The 24,491-nt window shown below is 46.3% G+C and overlaps 1 protein-coding gene across 3 annotated transcripts in view; it reads right to left on the bottom strand.

Moving 5' to 3' along the window:
* Nucleotides 1-24,491, bottom strand: part of EFR3A (EFR3 homolog A) — a 1,818,520-nt gene that overhangs the window by 129,390 nt on the left and 1,664,639 nt on the right. For all 3 annotated transcript variants that reach the window (XM_069621641.1, XM_069621640.1, XM_069621639.1), the window contains one exon: nucleotides 19,151-19,200. In XM_069621641.1, coding sequence (XP_069477742.1) covers nucleotides 19,151-19,200 — 50 coding nt within the window. The remainder of the gene's footprint in view (nucleotides 1-19,150; nucleotides 19,201-24,491) is intronic.

Genomic DNA, 24,491 nt, shown 5'->3' with positions numbered 1-24,491 from the left:
AGACAGCTGTAGGGTTAGCGGGGTAGATTGCAAGTGTATTTTGAATTTAAAGAACATAACACGAATATACCAGTAGTTCGAAGAAATAGGTGACGTCACCAGTAGGGATTTAGTAAGATATCGTGAACACAAGAAGCTTTGGGTTTGACATTGGTGGGGAAGAGAAACATGATAAAGGAGCGGACACGGAGATAAACGATAAACGAGTGGATCAAAGAGGAGAAGGGGAAGGGGGCGTGGCTGCGCACGGAGAACGCCGGCCACGGCAAGTGTAAAGGTGGGAGGAGAACGGGGAAAAAGGACGACTGTGTAAGATCGTCGTAAGGGGTACGCAGCTGCAGGGGGCTGCGTGCGCTTCGGCCGCAGGGGGCCGTAGGGGAAGGAATATAATATAACATCATAAATATATTTGTTTTATAATTTTTTTTTTTTTTTTTTTGTGATTATTATCATTGCATAATTTGTCAAAGGATTGTCGTAAGTCCCCACACTTGCGGGGCAAGGTAAGCAATAAAAGGTTGTATGTTGCAAACTGGTAGCAAGGGGAAGGGTAAGAAAGGGTGCGCTAGTATGTCAGACGGGAGAGGGTTGGGAGGGTGGGGGAATACCCTCACTACCCCACTACAACATATATGCACCACACTGCCACCACATAGGGAGAAGTTAATTAAGTACAGCATAGAGTGGACCCAGGGGACGGACAACAAAATGTTGACACCATGGCCGCCTAATGGTAGCTTTGACCCATATGCCCAACATTCACTATTAAACCATCTGCACAATACATACAAGGGGAAGAAGTTGGCAAACCATGTGGAGGTGTTTAACTTATGGAGGATGTTCCAGGGGTCTAGACCAGGACCAAATGGAATGTTCACTATGGGGGAAACACCGGAAGAAAAGGAGATTAAGAAAGAAGGAACGGATGGGGAAAAGGAGAGTGAAGGAACAAAGAATATGGGGAATGAAAAACTGGGTGGAGGAAAGGTTGATAAATTAGCTGACATAAAACAGGAACCGAGCAATGAGATACCCTTAACACCGGGAGTGAAAACAGAGGGGGGAGGGTTGTACCCTTTAAGAGAATTAGGAGAAATAAAAGGACAGTTAAGGGCGGCTGAAGGATACTCAAACCCGGCATACAGCCCTCCACCATATGTGGCTCATGGAAAGATACCAATGGGGGACGGGAGGAGAGAAGAGCAGACTGTAGAGATAGGAAACGATGAGTGGGTAGCTGCACAGATATTGTTGAAATTACGAGGATCACTAACTGGAGAGGAAAGGGAGGCGGTAAAGAGAACAAACGAGGATAGTGAAAGAGAGAGTGAAATGAGGGGAGAGGAGCTGCTACGGCAGAAGGAAGAGATTTTGGAGGAAAGATTAGCTAAACTAAGGGATGAGCAGAATGAACTGATAAAACAACTTGAGGGGGAGGAAAGAGAGAGAGTGAGGAAAAGGAAAGAAGATAAGGACGAATTGGAAAAATTAAGGGAGCAAAGTGAGGAGAGAAAGAGGGAAGCTGTAAGGGTAAAAGCAGCAGCAGAAAGGGTATCAAGAGTAGTGATGAGGGAGAAGAAGAAGGAAGAAGAAGAAAATGAAAAGGAAATGGAAATATGGAGGAGGAGGATAATATCAGAGACAGCTAAAAAATATGAAGAGGGGAAGGTAATAGAGAGTATAGTAGAAAGAGAAAGGGTGAAATGGGAAAGGAGGAGAGAGGATGAAAGGATATTGGAAGAGATGAGCAACGAAGTAATGGAGGAATTAAAAAGGAAAAGAGAGGAAAATAGTAGGGAGATGGAGGAGAGGAGTGAAGGGGAGAGAGAAGAGAGTAAGAGGGAGAGTGAAAGATGGGGAGAAGTATATAAAAATAGAGAGGTAGCAACAACGTCAGCACTAAGGGGAACAGGTGGTAACTACGGAAAGGAAGAAGGAGACCTAATAGACTTAAAAACTGTAACAATAAAAGGAAAAAAGGCAGAGTGGGGGGCGCAATTTATGAATGATTTTTGTAGTGAGGATGGAAGGAAGAGTGAAAGGGAAAGCTTAGATAAGCTATACCTCACTAGAACAAACATAGATTCGCCATGGGTGAGTAGAAGATGGGAGGAGCTGGAGAGAAGTAAGGAGGAAGTGAAAAGAATGGGAGAAACACAAACTAACGAACACACGCCACCGACGCTCACCAACCAACACACGCCACCCACATCACCATCACGCTCTCTAACGCCACACCCCACATGTTCAACAACTGCACGCTCTCTGCACAGAATAAAGCTCGCACCCTTCATGGACGAAGTTACACCTTATGCATGTCAGCTTAGGGACCTCCCTAGTCGCAGGCAAGACAGGAAAACAGACGTGCCAATATTGAACACAGGAAAGGATGAAAAAAGGGGAAAGGAAGAAGAGGGAGGTAGGAGAAGAGGTAGTAAGGAAGGATTTGAAGTAGTAAAAGGAATGGGGGAAGAGGAGGGGTGTGAAGAGTTAACATCATGGAGCATAAAGGATGACACAAGACAGAATGTAATGCCACTGCTGGAGAGAGGAGGGGTTAGACCACAATATGTACCTTGGAAACATACGGATAAGGAAAACATAAAATGTAGGCTCCCATCATTAAGTGGAGGTGCGGGTAAATGGATATATGAAATGGAAAAACACACCGCAGGACAGAAACTAGCAGTGGGAGATGTTAAGGGCCTGTTAATATCAATATTAGGGGATAGAGCGGATGACATTTGGAAAAGAGCGGGATTCCATGGGGTAACAATAACAAACACATCGCATGATGGGGCACCATTTGCAAACTGCAGACATGCGCTATGGCAGGCACTAAGAGTGCAGTACCCAGACACATCAGACATAGGAGCCATTACTTCCCGTAAGATGGGTGAGAACGAGGATCCTGTTGATTATATCCAGGATATTCAAGAGAAGTGGCGCATGGAAACTAGAGAACAATGGGACAAAACACCAGCCATATTTTATCATATACTAGTACAAGGGCTCCCAGAAGGAGTTCAGAGACAATTAAAGAAAGTAGTGGGGATGGAAGCAAAACCATGGCCGGAAATACAACTGACTATAGTACATCACTGTAGAACATGGCAAGGAAAAATGAAACAAAAGGAAGAGGACAGGAAAACAGAAGAGGCCAAATTAGTACAGAAAAAACTTACTAAATATACCATGGAAGGGGCACTAATAACTGCGCCAACACCAATGGCCCAAAGCCCAACGCAAGTAGTGGCTGCACAAAATCCAGCTCAAATAGCGCCTCCACAAGAGGTAATAGAGCAAGTGCTGCCTCTGCAATCACACGCACAGAACATGGGAGGAGGGTACCCAATGCAAGGAGCTGGGTATTATAATTATAATAGAGGGAGAGGAGGGTTTATGAGGGGAAGAGGATACGGATATAATACCCAACAACAGGCTGGGGGACTCAGAAATAATTACCAGACAGGGCAACCAGTATACCAGGACAACACAGGGAACTTCCCATGGCAAAACAGGGAACCACCCGTGTGTTGGAGCTGCGGACTATTAGGACACATGTCACGTACATGCAGGGTCAGGCCAGGAACACCAGCATGGAACGAACAAGCACAACATAGGACATCACAAGAACAGCAGGGCATACAACCACAGCAGATGTCACCACAAGGGAGTGACCAACACTATTCCCTACCACAACAACAAATAAAACAATACCTGCCACAAGTAACTGGTGCAGCGTTAATACAACCACCACCACAACCTGAACGAACGCAATTGGGTGGGGTGACGGTGTTGGGGCACAACCCTTACACAGGGAATGGCCAGTCATTGTACCCCCAATAGGACAGCCCACAGACGGCCTTGGTGTGTCCCATCCTGTCAGTAACACCTAATAGTGCGGAGGAGCCACGCATAGAGGTAACGATAGGTGACAAAAAATTATCATTCCTTGTTGACACCGGGGCGACCCGGTCTTGCATAAGGGAAGGTAAGTTTAAGATGTCAGGCGAAGCCATGAACACACAAGGGTTTTCTGGGGCTAAAGGGTTGGTTCCATTTACTGATAACGTTCCGCTATCTATTGGAGATTACGATCTGTCAGTACCACTTTTGTATTATAGTGCCTCACCAGTAAACATACTGGGGAGGGACATAATGAACAGATTAAATATGACGATCTCCTTTACAGAGGATGGCATAATTTGCTCTACTCCAGGGATTAACATGCTTGCAGCACGACAGATTTTGCAAGCATACTGTGGACAGATAGCGATCAGGGCGAAGCCGGTAGACGGCGAGCTATTCCAGTACGGAACAGACATGGCATTTGCATGGATGCCAGGGATAGGAGGGAAAATATGGAGGAGACCAGCAGCCTATCTATTCCGACCAGAAACACCAGCTAATGAACTGGAAGGGAAGGTCATTGCAGTGGACATTGAGAGCATTATTGCAACAGCTGATTATGTTGCTGTGCACGCCCAAGATAAAGAAGGGAGAGCATGGAGGGCGGTGATAGCACTAGCAGAAGGATGTAGGCTGACCCAGGTGTCAGATGAAGAGTTGTTTTCAGAAGAAAAGGAGGAAAATGAAATGGTGTTCATGATGAGTGTAGAAATGTGGCTAACAGTGGCTCACAAACAAGTGGCACAGAAAATTGCAATGGCACTTGAGGCACCCGCTGGCACACCAGTCCCATTTTTTAAAGAAGATATGTCAAAGGTGCCAAAATCATTATGGACTATTAGCCCTTATGATGTAGGATGCATTAAAAGCATAGGGGGTGTAAAGATAAAATTAAAAAAGGGTGCCATACTACCAAGAGTGAAACAATACCCATTGTCAAGAGAGGCAGATGAGGGCATATACGAAACCATAACAGCCCTTATAAACAATGGCATATTGGTCCCCTCAGAATCCCCATGCAACACAGCTGTGTACCCGGTGCGCAAGGCTAAAGGAGGGTCTTGGCGGTTCATACAGGACCTCAGACCGTTGAACAACATAGTAGAAGCAGAGTATCCAGTAACAGCAAACCCGGCCACAATTTTGTGTGGCATTCCAGCAGAAGCATCACGGTTTACAGTGATTGACCTTAAAAATGCTTTTTTCTCAATACCATTACACCCAGACTCACAAGACTTGACAAGCTTCACTTACCGAAATAGGAAGTGGAAACATACCAGATTACCACAGGGATATTGTGAATCACCTTCAATTTTCAATAGGGTAATACAGATGGATTTGGGTAACGTTGAGTTGGAAAGCACAGTGTTACAGTATGTGGATGACATAATAATTTGCAGTACAAATGAAGATAAATGTAGAGAGGACTCATTAAAAATGTTGACGATATTGGCTGAAAAGGGGTACAAGGTAGACATGGAAAAGATACAATACTGTCAGGAACAGGTACTTTACATTGGCCAACTAATTTCACAATATGGAAGAAGGATTGCACCACAAAGAGCACAGGCAATATCAGGCACTCCCGTGCCACAGACTGTAAGAGAACTGCAGCAATTTCTGGGACTGTGCAACTACTGTAGAGCATGGGTATTTGATTACAGCTCTTACATAGGACCCCTGCTTGAGGGTTTGAAGGAAGCAAATAAAGGGGAGAAAAAGTTGGGATGGACTATGGAAATGAAGGAGGCATTTGATGAATTAAAAGAAGCAATATCAACTGCTCCAGTACTAGCATCCCCAGACTATGAGCGACGATTTTTTATATTTTCACATTGCGACTCAGCAGTAATGAAAGCAGTATTGGCCCAAAAGACTAGCATGGGCTATAAACCAGTAGCATTTTACAGCGGTCACTTAGATCCAATAATGTTAGGACAATTCTCTTGCGAACAAGGTCTTGCTGCAGCTGCATTTGCAGTAGAAAAAGCATCATCAATAACTATGGGGTGTCCAACTACACTATTTGTAGAACATGCACTATTTGCGATATTGAATAAACCTAAGTCCACACTGACGACACAGAGGGCAACAGGTTATGAGATTATTTTGTCCAAAGCTGAACTGGCAATTGTTAGATGTAGCACGGTTAACCCTGCAAGGTTCCTAGCAGAAGTAATTGAAGAGGGAGATTACGCCCACGACTGCACCCAAGTAACTGAGATGTACTCATGTACTAGGAAAGTTGAAGAAAACGCACTAGAGGGAGGTGAGCTTTTGTTTATTGATGGGTCATCAACTATTGATCAAGGAGACGGGATAAGGAGGACTGGGGCAGCAGTAGTACAAATGATGGAAGCGCCAGTGTGTGTGGCTATTAAGTGTGTACAATTACCACAGCATTACTCTGCTCAAGCGGCGGAACTGGTTGCACTCATATTGGCACTAAAGGAAAGTTTTGATAAAAAAGTTACTATATATTCCGACAGTGCATATGTTACATCCACTGTCCACTCAGGGCTATCAAAGTGGAGAAGAAGAGGGTTTAGGAGAGCTGACGGCACTCCAGTACAACATGCCCTCTTGTTGGCTGAACTAATTGAAGTAATAAACGATCCCCAAGAACTAGCCCTAGTAAAATGCACAGCACACACCAATGGAGAAGACTATATATCAAAAGGAAATGCAGCAGCAGACGCACATGCAAAATATGCTGCATATTTTGGTGAGATATGGAACCCCACAGACTCACAGAGAGGGAGAGGGAGGGGAATAGCGAGGGAGATGTTAATAAAAGAAGGGTACACCCATCTCCCAGCCACCCAGATTATGGAGTTACAAGCGGCTGCACCAATGGCCGAAAAAGAAGTATGGGTGAAAAGAGGATGCACAATGTCACCAACCGACGCACTATGGCGCCAGGGTGGCACTGGGAAAGTTGTAATACCATTGGCATTGTTAAATACCGCCTTGAACCAATTACATCACCCTGCCCATACAGGCAAAGAAATAATAGCAGCACGAATTAGAGAAGATTGGTTCTGTCCCGAGTTAACATCCCATGTGTCAAATTTTATCAGCAATTGCCTTACATGTCAACAGTTCACGGCCGGTCATACTTTAAAGGTGATAAGAGGTACCATACCCCGACCAGAAGGACCTTTTCGGCACCTCCACATTGACTATGTTGATATGATCAACATTTGTCAAGGCAATAGATACATGATAGTAGTAGTATGCCCATTTTCTAGGTGGATCGAAGCAGGGCCCTGTTCACACCCTGATGCGTTTAGAGCAGCCAAATTTATAGTAAGGGAGGTATTCCCCAGGTGGGGAGTGTGCGAGGTGTTAAGATCAGACAACGGACCCCATTTCGCAAATGAAATGTTCCAGCATATCACATCCCTACTGAACATTAAACACAAATTTGCATGTGCGTACCACCCACAGGCCAATGGTGTATGTGAACGCCTGAATGGCCTATTGAAGGAGGCAATTGCTAAAATACAGCAAACAACAAAGAAAAGTTGGTTGTATTGCCTTCCGTTAGCACTGTTCGAACTTAGAAACAGGCCAGGGTCCGACCACCACCTCACCCCACACGAGGTGGTTACTGGACGCCAAATGCGCCTTCCCCTAACACCAACGTCAAGGGCATTCACCGACCAAGAAAGTTCTGCGAATGTGTTAGGTGATGAAATGTATCAATATGTGTCTTCTTTGATTACTAGCGTTGTGTTTGTGTCTCAACAGCTCGAGCGCACACGGGGCGGGTCCACCAGCAACCAAGAAATAGACGAAAATACAGAATTGGGAAAGGAGAACTTGTGCCAACTTGCCAAAGGTGACCACGTACTACTTCGAAATTTTAATAGAAGGTGGAACCAGCAGAGGTTCACTGGCCCCCATTTAGTAGAGGACGTATCAACAAGAGCAGTAAAACTAAAGGATAAGCGTGCGTGGAACCACCTGCATGATGTAAAAATCTACAAACTGCAGACCCGCCCCAGCGCCAACGACAGGTCCATTGGAAAAACGCCAACAACATCCCCGGCAGCGGAAGAAAACACAACCACAGACAACGACCCAATTGTTCCCTCGGAGAGAATAACGGACGAAGAAGGGGGCGATCCCCACACTGCCCACCCCATGGTCACACGTTCAAAGAGTAAAACTGCTCCCGCCATCTGAGCAAACCCCCCCCCCATTGACTACTAAATACAATTGTAATAAAAACTAAGGACTTCGCTTGCACCAATACACATGTAAACACGTGAATGTTCTCTTTTTCTCTCGCACATACAGGAGCTGCGTAATATTGTATTGTTAAGAAAAGTTATCTAACAAATTCAGTGTGCAGGCGTAGATGGTGCTGCCAGACGATAGTTACCCAGAAGAATTGTCACACCAATTTGTATACGAAATAAAAAGGCCAACATACTTAAAAAAGAAAAGGGTACGTGTATACTACACGGCCTTCCTCCTGGCCATAGAAAATTACATGCCCCACCTCCGCCCATACTTGCCGGTCTTGAGAGACCGATCACTTAGAGTAGCGTGGGAGCAACTCTTCACCTGGGCACTGAATGACTATTTGATAGGGAGAGCTTAATGAAACAAAACTAACATTTAATAACAAGCACTTTTTGAGAATTTTTAGGCGGGCAACTTTAACGTCGCAAGAATACGCTGCCAGGACTGCAGCAAGGTAAGAGCAAAAATGTCGGTGAGGTTAGCATATGTAATAAAAATAATAGGGATTTTTATGATCACCGGAGTTTTGGCTGCCTCTGTATGGCAGTACAGCTATGCTATGAGTTTTTTTGCTGCACCCAAACCTAATGTACCCCACCTCCCTGCTGCAACAGGTGTTACGTCAGGTGGTAACAGTAACAATGAACAAAAGCGAAATAAAGTTAAACGCAGCACATACTCAGACAATAAAGGTATTGATAATTATGTACAAGATTCAGCACACGTCACAAACAACATATGGTACCAGCACATGACCCGCATTGGTAAGCAGACAACTGAGGATAGCTGTTACGTTTGCTCATTAATACCATACGCCATGAGCGCTTCACGAACATTTGTTGCCACAGAAATAGATGAAAAAACAGCACAGTGCATAATATATTTGGCCCTGTTCCAAACGAAAGGAAGATTCCAAGGAACAGTAGTGCACATGACATGGAAAACACGAGACTCATACCCATATGAAAACAACTTCCTCAAGACCTATCTGAGTTATCACAAGACCAGTTTACATGCTGAAGCATTCAGATACATAACAAGTGGCCCTGAAAAAGGAGAAACAAAGAAGGTAACACTGCAGTATCTACCATGTGATTGGTACGCCACGGAAGTTCCGGGTAAACAAGGATGCTGGGAGAGGCCATTACTGACGATAACAGGAAAGGTGTTCCTGGGTACCAGCTGGGAGATAGGAGTGGTTGGCAGCAACATGGTAACAAAAGAAACTATCTCAACCATCGAGACACACAATCATCGATGTTGGACGACATGGATCAAGTATGTACCAATGCTCACGTGGGTAGAAGAAGATGAAGACCCGATAACTATATTACCATTGACTGCGCCCAAAGTATGTTACCAGCATAAAGGAGAGGTGGACGTGGGATATAACACCAATTGTGCAAGTGTGATGGAGTTACCTGAGGGGGGAGCGGGAACAGCAGTAATAATGGACCATTATTGGGCCTGCGGAGAAAAGGCATATCATACACTGCCTCCCCTGTGGAGTGGTGTGTGCACAATGGTACACGTCAATGTACCATCACTAGTGGTACCTAAGAAGCATGTCGATGTGGCGAAATTTCCGAAAATGGATGAAGGAGACAGGAGAAGAAAGAGATCTGCACCACTCCAGAAGGAGCAAGAAAACAGGACAAACAGCAATGATACTGTCCTAAACAGGAGAAAAAGACAAGGAGAGCCATTAACAGGAAATTATCTGTGGGGAAGGTCGGAAACGGAACTAACATCAATACCGCCAGAACACAGACTATTCAGCAGAGCAGCAATGTTCTTCTCCTCAATAATACATCCGGGACTGCAGGCATACGCAAACGCAAAATGGCTGCAAATAACCAGATGGGAACTAATGATGACCATAAATTCGACAGTAAATGGGTTTAACGCAATTAAAGAGGAGCTGCGAGCTGTAAGGATGGTAGCACTACAGAACAGATATGTATTGGACCTTCTCACAGCAATGGAAGGAGGAGTTTGTGCAAAGATAGGACAATCATGCTGCACGTTCATACCTGCCAACGATGCCGACAATGGTACACTAACAGAAGCAGTTTCACAATTGGCCCAGATGCACTCCAAAATGATGGACGAAAGTAACGGCGTAAACAAGGATAAAAGCTGGTTTTCACTATTATGGTCATGGATGCCATCTTGGCTGTCAGATGGACTGAAAATAATAGTGGGATGTGCTATTTTGGCTGGAGCTGCACTGATAATAATTAGATTTTGGAAAGCCCGGAAGGCGCGCTCAACTGATGAGTTGCTGGAAATGGTGGGAATGCACCCCTTGATGCCAGCGGATGACGGCCAGCACACAGGTGTGATAATACACGAAAGGGAGAAGTTGCGCACCCAAATCATCGCCAATCATCTAGACCCACCATCAGTGAAGATCGAGAACCCAAGGAACCCTAGGAGCTACATAGGAAGATGGGTGTACTGTACTCCTGGAGGAACATGCGAATACATGTATTGGTCATTTGAAGATCACGTAAACCATTATGGACATCTCGGAGGGATAACCAAGATATGGAGAGTAAGAGGAGATAACGAGAAGGATATGTTTGTGGTCGACAAGTCGACCAGAGGGGGGACTGAAGTGGGAGAATGGAAAACCAGACTCCCGTCCTTCACCTCTCGCGCTTGGCCTAGAGGGTCGCGGCCCAGACACCCGCCACGAGAAGAGTTTGCCCATTTACCAGATGACCAAATACCCTGGTACAGAAACATACGGATGTGTCCATCTGCCTGCCCAACAGCCCGCACTGGCCATGCCGACACCTGCGGCACGGACCAACTAGACTGAAATCTACACATCGTTAGAGATGCCATGACGACCTAGATAACGGGAAGCACCGCTGAACTATTATACACGCTGAACATTTCCACACCAATCTACACGAAGAACATACTCAGTGCTCTGACGTAGGCGACAGGCTTATTCACGGACGTGCATCTTTATTATTTTTACATAGGCTTTCAGAATGCAGAAACGCAAGACGCACCATGAGCTCATTTATAACGCTTGCTCACGCTTCTCTTGAAACCCGTTACCATCATGAGAGATATAATGGAAACACGATACTGGCCATGAAACTGTATGCCACTATAACCTAAAGCATCCATGCACTAAATGGATTACTCGTGCACCAGGCCCAAGTAGGCCTCAAGCAAGAGTTCCCGTGGACATTAACAAAGCAAAAGTCAGGTTGCTGAGCCTGCAGAAAGAACCCAGTGGAGCAACTAGCCAAGGTCGTACTGTTGCAAACCCACAGTCAAGAAACAAATCTTCAAAGGCACGATGTTGCAACCTCGCACTCCACGTACCAATGTTAAAATCATATCTGCAAATTAAACCAGACATACAGTGGAAAAACAATATTAATTGTGCAGAATTATGCCTCAAACACGGTCCCTCCCCACGTGACCAAGCCGAACCTGACGAGATGCCAAAACCCAGGAGAGAAAAGGCGTCTGGGTACCTCGCTACGAGACGCAGGCCGACACACTTGAAAGGCTCAATGGACACCTGCTACAGTGGGAACGGTCAGTCTCCCACCTATGAATAAATCCTCACATTGCCTGCACGTACCCATATTGAAACACTGTTGCAACCACAGGTGCACCGTGTGCTGGGAACAACGGTGGTCCCAGGCTGGGGAGCTCACGGATGCACCAATCAGAACATGAGGTTCTTATCTCAGACGTCAGTAACGTTAGCCAATCCTCAGGGGTCTTCATGTAACAATTCTTATGTATCTAATTGTAGGGACAACCCAGATATACCACCTGACTACACCTTAACCACTAATATCATTCTCTATAGGCGTACTATACTAACCCCACCACTCGAGCAACCAATCAAGAGTGGCGATAGGTTCTTTTGGTAACTTTTTGGAATGACGCAAGTAGCGCGTCATAATGTAGTAAAAAGGGCCTGCGAGCCCCACTATTGTGTGTGTGTCAGGACGAACGCGTACGCTCCTTGACCCATCCCTGCCGTTTGCATAATAAACGACAGAAGTTGCCTTGCTCCTTGTGTGTGCCTCATACTCTGTCTCGATCCGAGATATACACGGGAGGAGTTGGGGCCTCCCTGCCCGGAGGTCTGCGGACGGCCCGGCCGACCCCGGCAGAATCCCCCCCGACAGTTGTATGCCCATTTTCAAGGTGGGTGGAAGCAGGCCCATGTGCATGACCTGATGCTAAAAGCGCAGCAAAGTTCCTAGTAAGGGAAGTATTCCCACGCTGGGGAATTTGTGACGTAGTTCGCTCAGACAACGGCACTCACTTTGTGAACGAGCTCTTCAAAGAAGTAACAACACTATTGGGAATAAAACATAAATTGTGCTCGATTTATCATCCTCAAAGTAATGGCGTGGTAGAAAAGATGAACGGCCTGTTAAAAGGAAGATTATCAAAATTATGCTTCTCATTAAAGAAGAACTGGATTTACTGTTTGCCCCTTGCGCTGTTTGAGCTGAGAAATCAGCCAAGCAAGGACCACCATTTGTCCCCGCACGAAATAGTGAACGGGAGACGAATGCACACAGCACACTCCCCACTGCCCCAACACTCAGAAGCGCTGCGATATTGGGAGATGAGTTCACAGACTACCTGAAAAAGCTAACTAGGGCAGCGCGCGCAATATCAAAGCAGCTCTCCCCACCATTCACAAGGGAAGAAGGGAACACAACGGAGTCCCTTACGGAACCTGAAATACCGGTACAACTGATGCCGGGAGAGTTCATTTATGTCCGGAGCTTTGTGCGCCGGTGGAATGCACCACGGTTCCACGGACCATACGAAGTGGTATTCTGTACTCCTACGGCTGTAAAAGTGAAGGGCCTTAAGTACTGGATACATTTGACAGATGTACGAAGGGCATATAATAGTGCGCGGGAGGAGGTGGATGAGGGGGCACAGACAACAGCAAACAATACAAATGAAAATAATGAGAGGATGTGAACATGTGTGTGACGGAAATGCACCTGATTAAGAAAGTTGATGACGAGAACAAGTACATTTAAGGGTATCTATAAAGATGAAAAGATTGAAGAAAAAAAACAAATGTGGACTTATGTGTAAATAATAATGTGATAAAAATGTGTAGTGTCTGCTCCCTTGTCTGTACATCCCCAACCCCACTCCCCTACCTACTTCCATTCCCCTTCCATGATATCTTGGCACTGGTAGTGCCAACAAAATGTTTACATGCATGCACTTAATGCACTTTTATATCTCAAACAGGAAATACCATGGCAACTAATGGGTGGCCTGCAACGGATAGATTTATTAGATATAGAGAATTATTAGCTGAAAGATGTAGATATTCGTATGAGTGTGCATTGTCGATATGCATTACATTATTTTTTACAATAATGTTTGGCCTGGTTACGTATTGGTTCATAGCGTTCATCTCTATCGAAATGAACGAGGGGGGGAGGGATTAACGGGACTAATATGACAAATGAAACAGCAATGACAAATGAAACAGCAATTGTAAATACTAAAGAAGGTTATTTTTTGGTATGGGATGGAACTAAACTGGTATGGGGATATTACACGACACCATCCAATGTTGCTATCTCGCATAAAGAAGGTCTGCAGGGAAAAATGCAAAACAGCACAATTTCTCCGGCAAAGGTATCTAATTACAATGCCCGCAGTCTAAATGATCGTAACCCCTCTGTTATATCCTGGTTATATAACACCCCCACCAGCAGGCCCACTCCCGTAACAAAAAACACTCTGCCAGATAGCATAAAGAAGGAGAATGAAGAAATGACAGCGAGATATGAAATACTGTATGATAATTGGGCAAAGGGGGGGAGAGGGAGAAAGGGGGGCCCGCACTGTCCATCGCCCATGAGGCCGGGAGATACCTTAGAAAAAGGAATAACAGACGGAGAAGGGAGGCGGGGAGGAGGCAATATGATGAATATTATGGGTTAGGATTAGACAAAATGGAAGACCCACGACACCCCCACCAGACAAATAAATGGTATGCGGACATGAGTGCAACGGCTAAGCAAACAACAAATGAGAGCTGTTATGTCTGCTCCCTCATTCCCCATGCTTCAGGTACACCCAAAGTATTGTTACCGAAAGAGTTGTCTATTGTTGATGCCCAGTGTCTCCTTCATCTCACGTTGTGCAGAATTAAGAACACCTTCCAGGCACATGAGGTAACTTTCAGGATGCTGCAGAACGAAAAGACCTGTTACCCAAAGGCAGTAGGAGTGGTCTGTTTGGAGGAGCCATTTTTTATAATACAAGGGACACTTTTTTCGGACAACAAATGGAAGGACGAAGAAATACTGTGCAAGGCTGAAGCACTGCGGGGTGTGGCACCAGGAAAACTGCAATGGATAGAAGAGACATGCACACCCATATGGAAGGAGCACATCTCAAAATTGACTTTGGTAACGGCCATCGAGAAACCCTTTAAGCTGCAGAAAGAAATAAACTATGAACTGTGTTTCAAGGGGGATGGGAGAACCACCATGGGGGCAAACAAGAACTGTAACAAGACCCTCACCATCCCAGACATGAGAAAGGGGACAGCGGCCCTGATGGATACCTATTGGGTATGTGGCAGCCAAGCAATCCTGGGGAGGCAGCTGTTCATTGGCCACCCTGCACTCCGCGCTAATGGTGATACCGGAAAGCCACATTGATGGGGGCAAGGAGATGCGAGGAAAATCTCAACAGAGTGGGGCCCCACCAACTGCAGAATCACAAGTATATGTCCTGTCCTCCGGAAACAAGGAACGGGCGCTATCCCGAAACAGACGGTCATCGAACTACATATCAAAAGCATCATCAGAACTGCTGGCACAGATCCCGGATAGATATCGATTATTCAGCTCTGCAGAAACGTTCTTCGCCTCACTCATCCCAAGCATCCAGGCGCGAGCAAACGCAAAGTGGCTCCAAATCACACGTTGGGAACTGATCCAATTGGCAAATGATACTGAAGAAGGGTTTAACGTAATAAAAGTAGAACTACGAGCACTGCGGCTAATGACCATGCAGAACAGGTATGTCTTGGACCTGTTGACAACAATGGACGGAGGTGTTTGCCGAAAAATTGGAAGTGCCTGCTGCACTTTCGTACCTTCTGAAGACGCAGATAACGGCTCCCTGTCCCATGTGATCGAAGCAGTACATAGCCTAGGAGAAAGAATGAGAATGGAAGGAGGAGCAGAAGAAAGTACATGGTTCGACAATATCTTCTCCTGGGTCCCATCATGGCTGGGAATGACTGTCAAGTTTTTGATGCCAGCTGTAGTGTTCCTCCTTTTCATTTTCTGCCTATGCCAGGTGGGTCTTCGATGTTGTGCCAACGAAGTACCGAATGGTGCAATGATGATGGTGACAATGGGCAACGCCCACGGTACAATAGAGACTATGCAGGAAGCACAGGTACAAACGGGTACAGATTACACGTCAAGATTCCAGATGGTGCCCATGTACAACGACAAGGTCATAGTAGATAAGCTATGGCACACTACAATTAAAGAGCCCCGGGTATTCGAATGGTATGAGGAAGTGTGGGTGGACCTAGAAGGGGATAGCGGTTGTATACACCTGACTTGTACCCCAGATGAATATGCTAGGAGAGGTGAAAGCCTGTGAGGGGTGTGCAGGGCATGGATGCCCATAAAAGGCACCCCTGCATGGGATGACGCTATAGCTGACGAGGAAGAGTGCAGGAGGTTGGAGGATTTAAAGTATTCGTTACCTAAGTAACGAAAGGGGGGAAATGTATGGGAGGATTGGTCCAGGAGACCCTCCTCCCATGCCTCTTCTCCCCCGGTGAGGTCGATGGCTCACCGGGTGTCCTTCCTGCCACCAGGGCCCAGGTGGTGGGTGGGGCACTGGCTGAAGACATTGACCAAACCTGTTCAATTTAACTAGGCCCTGGAAACCATTTTGTATAATAAAAATGGCTTGAGCCCTGCGCACCGCTGCACAGCCCCCACCCTCGGAGAGTATCACTCATCCCTGTGGCCACAGCTCCCTAACAGATCCGCTAAGAGCCCATTCCCACGAACAGACAGACATGAGCTAGTGTTAGATACCAACACTAACATTTCACCTTCCGCAGTGTATCGCTGTTTCCAGCATGACCCGGCCAGCAGGGCCTGGGTGGAAAAGAACTGTACAATGGTCCCCTGACAAAAGCAAAGTCCCCAAATACTAATGAGCAAACCACCTGTGATGAAAGCGTCCTCTCCACAACCTCTGACAAAAAAACCTGTAAAATATACGAAAATGGCAGGATGGGTGCTCATATGACATTAGGGATGAAGCACCCACATCCCTGTAGCTATGCGCAAATGGTAAAAGCGTCCCGGTGGGTTTTCATGTTATGTGTGTTATCGAGAAGACTGCACCCCACGGTCCCGCGCCAAAACTGAACTAATGCTGCTAGAGTGCAAAGGAAGACAAATGCAACCATACTGAGGGCTCATGTAAGGGGTGCACGAAAATGCACCATATGTGTGTCCGAGCCCACTATGTGCCACTGCCGCCAGTCTTAGTGGCGGGTTGTTCCTGCGTGCTCCACCAACCTTACTACTACCTCACTTACCGTGTATGTATAAACATATAACAAAATGTTGTAGTTGTTAAAAACGTAGTGTACAAGTAATGTGTTCAAATTGGCTATATGGATGGCACTAGCAATGTCAAAAACGAGAGCTTTGGAAAGACTTAATGAGTACTGTATATTATATGAATGTTTATGTCTCTTCCACCTAAAGTCTGCAACACACAAGGAAAATACTTTTGTGAGCACATGCAAGGCCATTCCCCCTTCCTCCCAGTGAAGCCTGCCAGACGAAAAAGCAGAGGCCTGTGCCACGCTGCGCCACCTCCCCCAATTCAGCTGGAGCCGCTTCAAGCATTCTCATTCCCCCGCAGCACCCAAGGCCACGGCCTGCCACCTGACTTATTTACAACCCAGCAGTAAACCCCGGCCTTAAAACACAGATCCAAAGGCGCCCTTTCTTAGACTCCACGACCCGCCGGCTCACCTTAGGGTAATGGCCCCTGTAAAATTAGGACACCCAATATTATGGCAACATTACAAGAACACATCCATAATGACTTCTAACAAGACATGATGACACAGACCGCCTGTCCCATGCCCCGAGACCTAACCCCACGACCTCTGATACCCGGTCAATAGGATGGCGGTAACCATGTATTGACGAATCGCCAACAGACCCCACTCCTGGTGCATTCCTCCTGTGTTGCATTAACCTGTAGAATAACCTATTGGAAGATTTACCAGGGAATATAATATTGCAATGTTGAATGACTGCGGTGTGCGTGGCCCTAGGGCAGGAAGTCAGGAAAGACATTCATCTCTGACACTGATCACGGTTGGCACAACACCACCGTCCGGATGAGCCCAGCTGACCTGCCAGGCCCAGCCCACGAGGGTAACCAGTGACGTCCTCCAGCCGCGGCAAACCACATCGCAGCAGAACCTATAGCTAGTCGTCGCCACCCAATCCCCACAAACTTGTGCCCCCTATAGCATGTAGGTTCTTATGACGTTTTTTGTAAATATATACGCCTGTCTTTGCTATTGTCAGACAGAGCGCTCTCGGAGTTTGCAGAGTTCTTTGCATGCCCTATTTTGATTGATAAACTCTCATTTAAGCTCACCCGCACTTTGTCCTGGCCTTATTCCCATCCAAGGGAGAGTCCATTATTGTCTCTCATTGCGGAGAGGATCGTGCTATCTGGGGACGCTTGCCTTCAGGTGGCAGCCTGTGTCGACCATAACAGTATTCAAACCTGTAACCTACCAGCATAGCATTTCCATCTTTAAGTATGACATAACTTTCTGTTTTTATAAAATTAGCCATGCTAGCTCCATAACCTTTTTAAAGTAATCGCAATTTTGAACACATACTGTGGTGCATTTTGGTTGTTCTCTGGCTGCTTGTTTTCAGACAGTGGTTGGCCTGAAGATGTGGTTTTTAACTCAAATTTGTAAAATAAGACTCTATAATTGCTCACTGACTAATTCAATAAAACTGCACGAAATGCGAGAAAACAAATAGATAAACATTTTTATTTTGCTTTGTGTTTACCAAAAATTGTGTATGTGCTATTGATCCAGTTTGAGTACTGTGACGTACAGTATAACAGTTGTGGTGCACAGTGAATGTGCTACAGGGCACATAGGGTGTTGTGTGGTGCAGTGAAAGTGCTGAGTGGTGGACAGGGAGAGCTGCGTGGCAAAGGAATCTATGTGATCACTGCGCCGCCACGTAACTGTGCTGACAAAAATATTGATGCCAAATACGGTGCTGCGCAGTGATCAAATAGATCACTTTACCCACGTCCCCCAGCACGTATTCCCTTACCCGAACCCCCACCCTACTTCCCTTCACAGCGGCACACTTGTGTGGGCCGTTGACTCCAGGCTATCCCTGCAGCGTCAGTTCCTCTCACTTACGTGGGTCGGAGCTGACACCACAGGGTGCTTTTTTAATTTTACTTTCTTGTCCCCTGCTTACCACAATGGTAAAACAGGGACACCCCCGCAACCCCTGACTCCCATTACTGTGCCCAAGGAGGGCAGGGGGGACCTGCGCACTCTCCGCTCTGCATGGATAAATTAAAGGGAGTCTGTATTTTGTGTGCCCCCAAAGTTAGAGTATCTGCGGCGGCGCACTACTGAGGGCGACATTTTGGTATATTTCCTGGAAAAGTGTGGTGGATTTCTACTAGAAGAAATAGCGTTTCAAAATATTTTGCTGAAAAAAGTTGAATACAAGTTTCTTAACTAGAACAGGGGATCTCTGTTTTAGGCTTGTTAAACACAAACTAAGGCGATTGCTGGGATTCAGAGCTGTGTCAGTGCGCCAATTACAGATTTGATGCAAAAAAGGATCCACTCGTGCCTGTGTGCAATTAGACTATTGTAGATGTTTACCTTATAGTTAATTCCAGTATCTGTGCCAGCTTGTCATGAAGCATGTTTGCCTGTGAGAAAAAGTAACTGCCATTAATTCATTAATTAACACATCTTAATATTTATCATATAGTATCATGCATCACAGTTTAAGACATATTTTTGGTCTGAACTAGAGTTTGCCCGTTGTACAATAATATCAAAAGGTATACAGGGTTTCAAATTGAGCAGAGCTGGGAGCTATTACCTTCTGCTTGTGGCCTACAAGAGAGTGGGTAGCTTGACACCAACAGCTAACAGAGGCTAATTTTAGCTCCACAGGCCAACTGACGCAGAATACACACACTTATGTTGATTTAATTCTGTGCATTTAGGACAATCTGTAAATAAACAAGTAGAACACATATATGACATTTAAAGCATAAGGAGTAATAAATAATGGACAAGGTGTATGTTTGCATCTCTTGTGGAAGTTAGATTTGCGGAATACTATGTACTAGCTCCTGGTTCCACAGTGATGGCTCTTGGACCCTGGATAACGATAGATACCCAGGAGCTGAGTTTAGCTGTTGCTTTTCAAATCTTAATTTCGATTCCAGGTATAGCATGCAACAACATAGCCACATGTTTCCAGATATAACACATTTTGCCACCTTGATTTCTATTAATGTTCGACTTTCATTGCACTCAGAATATTTAGCTCGACACTATAGCAGTTGGATGAGACTACAAACACTGCTTCACTAAAGGTACATTTTTCACACATCGAAACGCTTTTTCCACCGCTCAGCACTACCAGTCCCTTCGAGAAACATACAGCAGGGTAGGTGCAATGGCATATGACCTACAGCAGACACAGAACAAACCAACCAAAGGCTAACCAGCAAAAGCACAACGCTGCATGAACAGTGCTGAACTCGCAGATCTAGAGCAGCAGCACTCGTTTTCAATAGCATAATTGTTATAGATAATTAAGGAACAGAGTTCAGTTTTTCTTCTAGTCCATTCTACCGACAGCCTCCAATTGAAATGGAGAGGACAGATTCTCTCTAGCACTTTCTTTCAGTCGTTTTTATTAGACCGCAGTAAGAAAGCACCAGAAGCAGCAATACGTTAACACCATCCATCACTGGATTCACAGTCGTATAACCAATATTACACCAATATCTGATATGAAAAAGAACCATATATGATGGGTTAGTATTAAACAGCCTTGCCATAGAGCATATCCCAAATATAAAACAGGAGGAAAACTGTAACTTCTCTTCCCTATCAACCAAAAGAATGATTTGAAATTAATATGTACACCTTTGCTGAAACTAGCACAATCTTAGGCCAGTATTCTAGGAGACTCCTGGTTATTTTTGTTTATGCCATGTACACCTACATTTGAATGCCTGCGGCGATGGAATGTCCATGAATTAACCGAACCAGAAATGTTTGAGGGAGAAAAAAAATTGAGTCATTTGAACGAAAATCGTTTTTCAATGCCCCAAACATTTCTGGTAACCCGTGCCCCCCCCAACCCTTTACTTACCTTTTGGTGGGACACTTCGCTGTGTGCCACCGACTCTATATCCCTCTGCGACGCCGGTTACCTTCACTTACGTGCATGGGAACTGGCGCCAATGGGTCCTTTTTCTTTGGTAACTTTCTTTTACTTAACGGGGGACACCCCTGCAACCCCTGAATCCATTGTAACTAACAAGGGTGCGAGGGACACCCCAGCTCCGCTTGTCCGCTACAATGGTACCGAGTGGTAGATGTGTTTGAAATTTTCGGCTGTATGTTATTTTCGTACAGCCGAAATTCAAACAAATCTACCATTCTTTTTTTTTTCCCAGTCAATTATACAGATTACGAGGCGATCCACTGATTCTACTATTTCCACATTTCGGCCAGGCACCTAATCCTGGCCCCAAGATTAAATTGCAGATGATGGAACACTGAAAGCTTCCTCCAACCATAAGGCTTTCTCCAGTGATCTAGTATATACCAGGTGAATAGCTCAGGTTAACGGGATGGATCCTCCAGCCTCTGTCTAGGAGACGGTAGAACCTTAATATTTTGGACAAATCATCTGCCTTGTTCGCCTAACGTGCTGTTCCAAGAAAGTGAATGAATAGCACTGTGCAAATCCCTAATACACTCCTATGCTACCATGTCAAGTAGATTAACATGATAAAAACTCACACCTTCTCTGATGGATAGAGCTACTCCTTTCAAACATGTCCCATCATGCAGCTCAGATTCTAGCAGTGGCACTACTATCAACAAACACTGCGGTGTGAACCCATGTTATTTGGCTAGAGAGGTTAGCACTATCTCCTCATTATCAATTTTACGTTGGCTTCCAATGGCCAAGAAGATACAATAGCAGGCATTGTGCTTGATGTACAAACCAATAGAATGGTAAGGACCACTAAATTTGACCATACTCTTACTACGTCCCGTCCCCTTTCCTCCATACTGCATGGGCGTTCCTCGCTAGGGATAGATCCGTTTTTTTTTTTTTAGAAAAGTCACATTTCCTTTTAAATTTCAGACTCAATGTAGGTGTGGCTGCAGGTGCATGAGCGCTCCGCAGACCCTGGACTCCTTTCTGGGGAATCCACCGAATGGGAGGAATTGCATAGAGCCACAGGCCCACAGGCCCTACCGGTTCCACAAATGAGGGGATGCAAGGCACTGGTACTGGGGTCACCGCAAGGGGCTTCATAGCTCTGGAACCAGATCCAGGCCCCAGGGGGCGCTTATACATACCAGCACTACCGAGGGCAATAAGCATATGGGGCCCTGACCTGAAGTGCGTATAAGCGCCAAGCAGTCATTTGAGGGAAGCAAGGAGCCGATAACGATGGGCGCTGCGCCGGACAGGAGTTTCCTGCACATTCGTGCTAATATGTCAGGGGACAAAATGGCAGCATCATGGGTAGGCCGGACATAGAGGCACATGCTTCATCTTCCATGTTGGGAAGGGCACACACAGCCTCCAGAGAGGTTTATGGGTCTTATGAAGTATGATATGATATGGCATTTATAACGCGTCTATACACAAGTGATTCAAGGCGTGACAAGGGAAGGGAGTGAGAACGGAGGGAAGACGGACAACAATCTCACTAGGCCAGGTGTCATTCAGATCCCAGCAAATGGCAGGGATATGAAAAAACCTGATTAGAGAGGTGATGCCACAGGTGCTGACCCACCCTCCAACACAAGCAAGATCCATTGCAACGGACCCATTCCTGTGCAGCCCGCGTGGCCTCCTCAGCCACCTGCAGCACCCCCAGCTCCTACAGTGGCACAAGGGCCTCCTCCACCAATTACAACCCTGGCACAGCCCGTGCCTGAAACCGTTACGGAAGGGGTGCAGCTGGTCATAGGGTGCCATTCCAGGACGCCACATTCTCTACATCGGAGGACTAGAGGTTCATGGACAAGCAGGATATATGATATGATAATTTGAAATTTATAACACGCCTGTACACAAGTGTTTCTGGACAAGAAAGTAGAAGGAGAATCCAGAGGCTTCAGCATCCCCCAAAGCCTTACTGATCGATTGGAGGGACTGGCAGAATTTCTCTGGTTTCCTCTGCCACAACAGGAGCAACCAGATTTAGGGGTGTTGGCAGAATTACTGACCCTAAGGGCAGCAAACAATTCAAGATTCCTCTACAGAAGGACATGGTAGCTCTGGTAAGTAAGGGCTGGGCTAAGTCTCACACACTAAGCACCCGTTTGACAAGAGGCTGTATGCCAAGAATAGGCAAGCAGAGGGGGCGCGGGCATTTTGCCATCATCACACCCTCAGCCGCATTCGTCGGTTATAGCAGTGGCCTCAATGTATGGTAAGCCAAAGTTGGCTACTAGATCGGGCGCCTCAGTGGTATCGCTCCTCTCCAGAGAGGACAAAGTCCTTGAAGCTTTCGGGAAAACTGTATCTCAACGCTAGCCTACACTTAAGGCAGGCCAATGCAGATGCTATTCTAGTGGCAGCCAAACATAAACTTTGGCGGGAGACTGCAGATTTCCTGCCGGACCAGCTGGTGCATAGGAAGGCGGCCTTTAAGCCTGGCCTGGCAGAGGCAAAGATTGTAGAGCAAGACCTGATGGAGTCATCAGTGCCCCACATTGATATGGCAGGGCAGGGGGTATGCGTTGCAACCGACATGCGGTGCACCTCGTAGATGCACACAATGAGGTTTAACTCAGATGTGCAAGATGGTATTTTGGACCGGTCGTTCGAAGGTGTGGAATCGTTTCACTCGTCCGCTGACGAGGAGCTTACTAAAAAGGCGGTGAGCTGGCAGATGGCCAAGCCTCTGTCCATTCTAGCTAAACCTGTAGCCAAGAGCTTTGTCCCGTCTCCCTCCCCAGACCCAGCCTCAGAAAATAAAAAATAATGAGAAAGTTCTCCAGTGTGCAGACTACCCCTCCACAGTCTGCACTGGCGTCATCTTTTCTCAGACCCCTGGTTCCAGTTACTTCCACAGGTTTTCAGTTCCCAATTCCTACCCATCTGCCGTCCCCCCCCCCGCCCTCCTTCACATAGAGTCTCCAACACTACTGGGAGATCGCTGGCTGATCCCTCTCACGGAGGCGCTCGGGCTTCTACTGGAGGACCTTTGCCATTCAGAAAAAGAACCAGGCTGGCCTGCCGGTGGTACTGGGCCTATCTTTCCTCAAATTTTCCCTACCCATCCAGAAATGCAAGATGGTGACACCAGCGTATACTGCAGAGGCACTGAGTGAGGGAGATTGGTGGTGCTCCCTGGACATAAGGAATGCGTACTTCCATGTCCCGATCTGGTAACCTCACAGGCACTTCATCAGAGTCACAGTGATGGGAATGCACTTCCAGTGCAGGGTGCTGCCATTCGAGCTAAACTCTGCTCCACAAGTCTTTACGAGATTGATGAATGCAGTGGCAGTTGTGCTCAGGGCCAAGGGCCACCATGTCTACCCGTAACTTGACGACTGGCTCGTCAGGGTCAGGTAGCCAGGCTCAGCGTGGCAGACAATGCAATGTCTCATGGATATGCTGTTTGATTTGGGTATCTCTGTCAACCTCAGCAAGTCAGAGCTTACATCATTCCAGTTGTTGATTTTCCTGGGGATCAGATGGGACACAGAAGCAGAAGATATTCCCTACTCATGAGATAGTCAGATCTATATGTTAGCAGCAGGAAGGAGACATCAGCCTGGTGGAGCCAGCACAAATGCATCTAGCAGAAGCCTGGAATCAGGATAACAGGTTCCCAGTCAGATAGAGTGTCCATACCCAGGGAACTGACTGCAGATCTGCAGTGGTGGAGGGAGGAGGACAAACTCATTTGGGGGGAGGGCCCCTTTCTTCAACTGG

Source organism: Ambystoma mexicanum, chromosome 5q, assembly GCF_040938575.1.
Source record: "Ambystoma mexicanum isolate Mex_15411 chromosome 5q, UKY_AmexF1_1, whole genome shotgun sequence".
Lineage (NCBI taxonomy): Eukaryota > Metazoa > Chordata > Amphibia > Caudata > Ambystomatidae > Ambystoma > Ambystoma mexicanum.
Note: the sequence above shows the minus strand (reverse complement) of the source record. Positions and strands in the feature narration are given on the sequence as shown.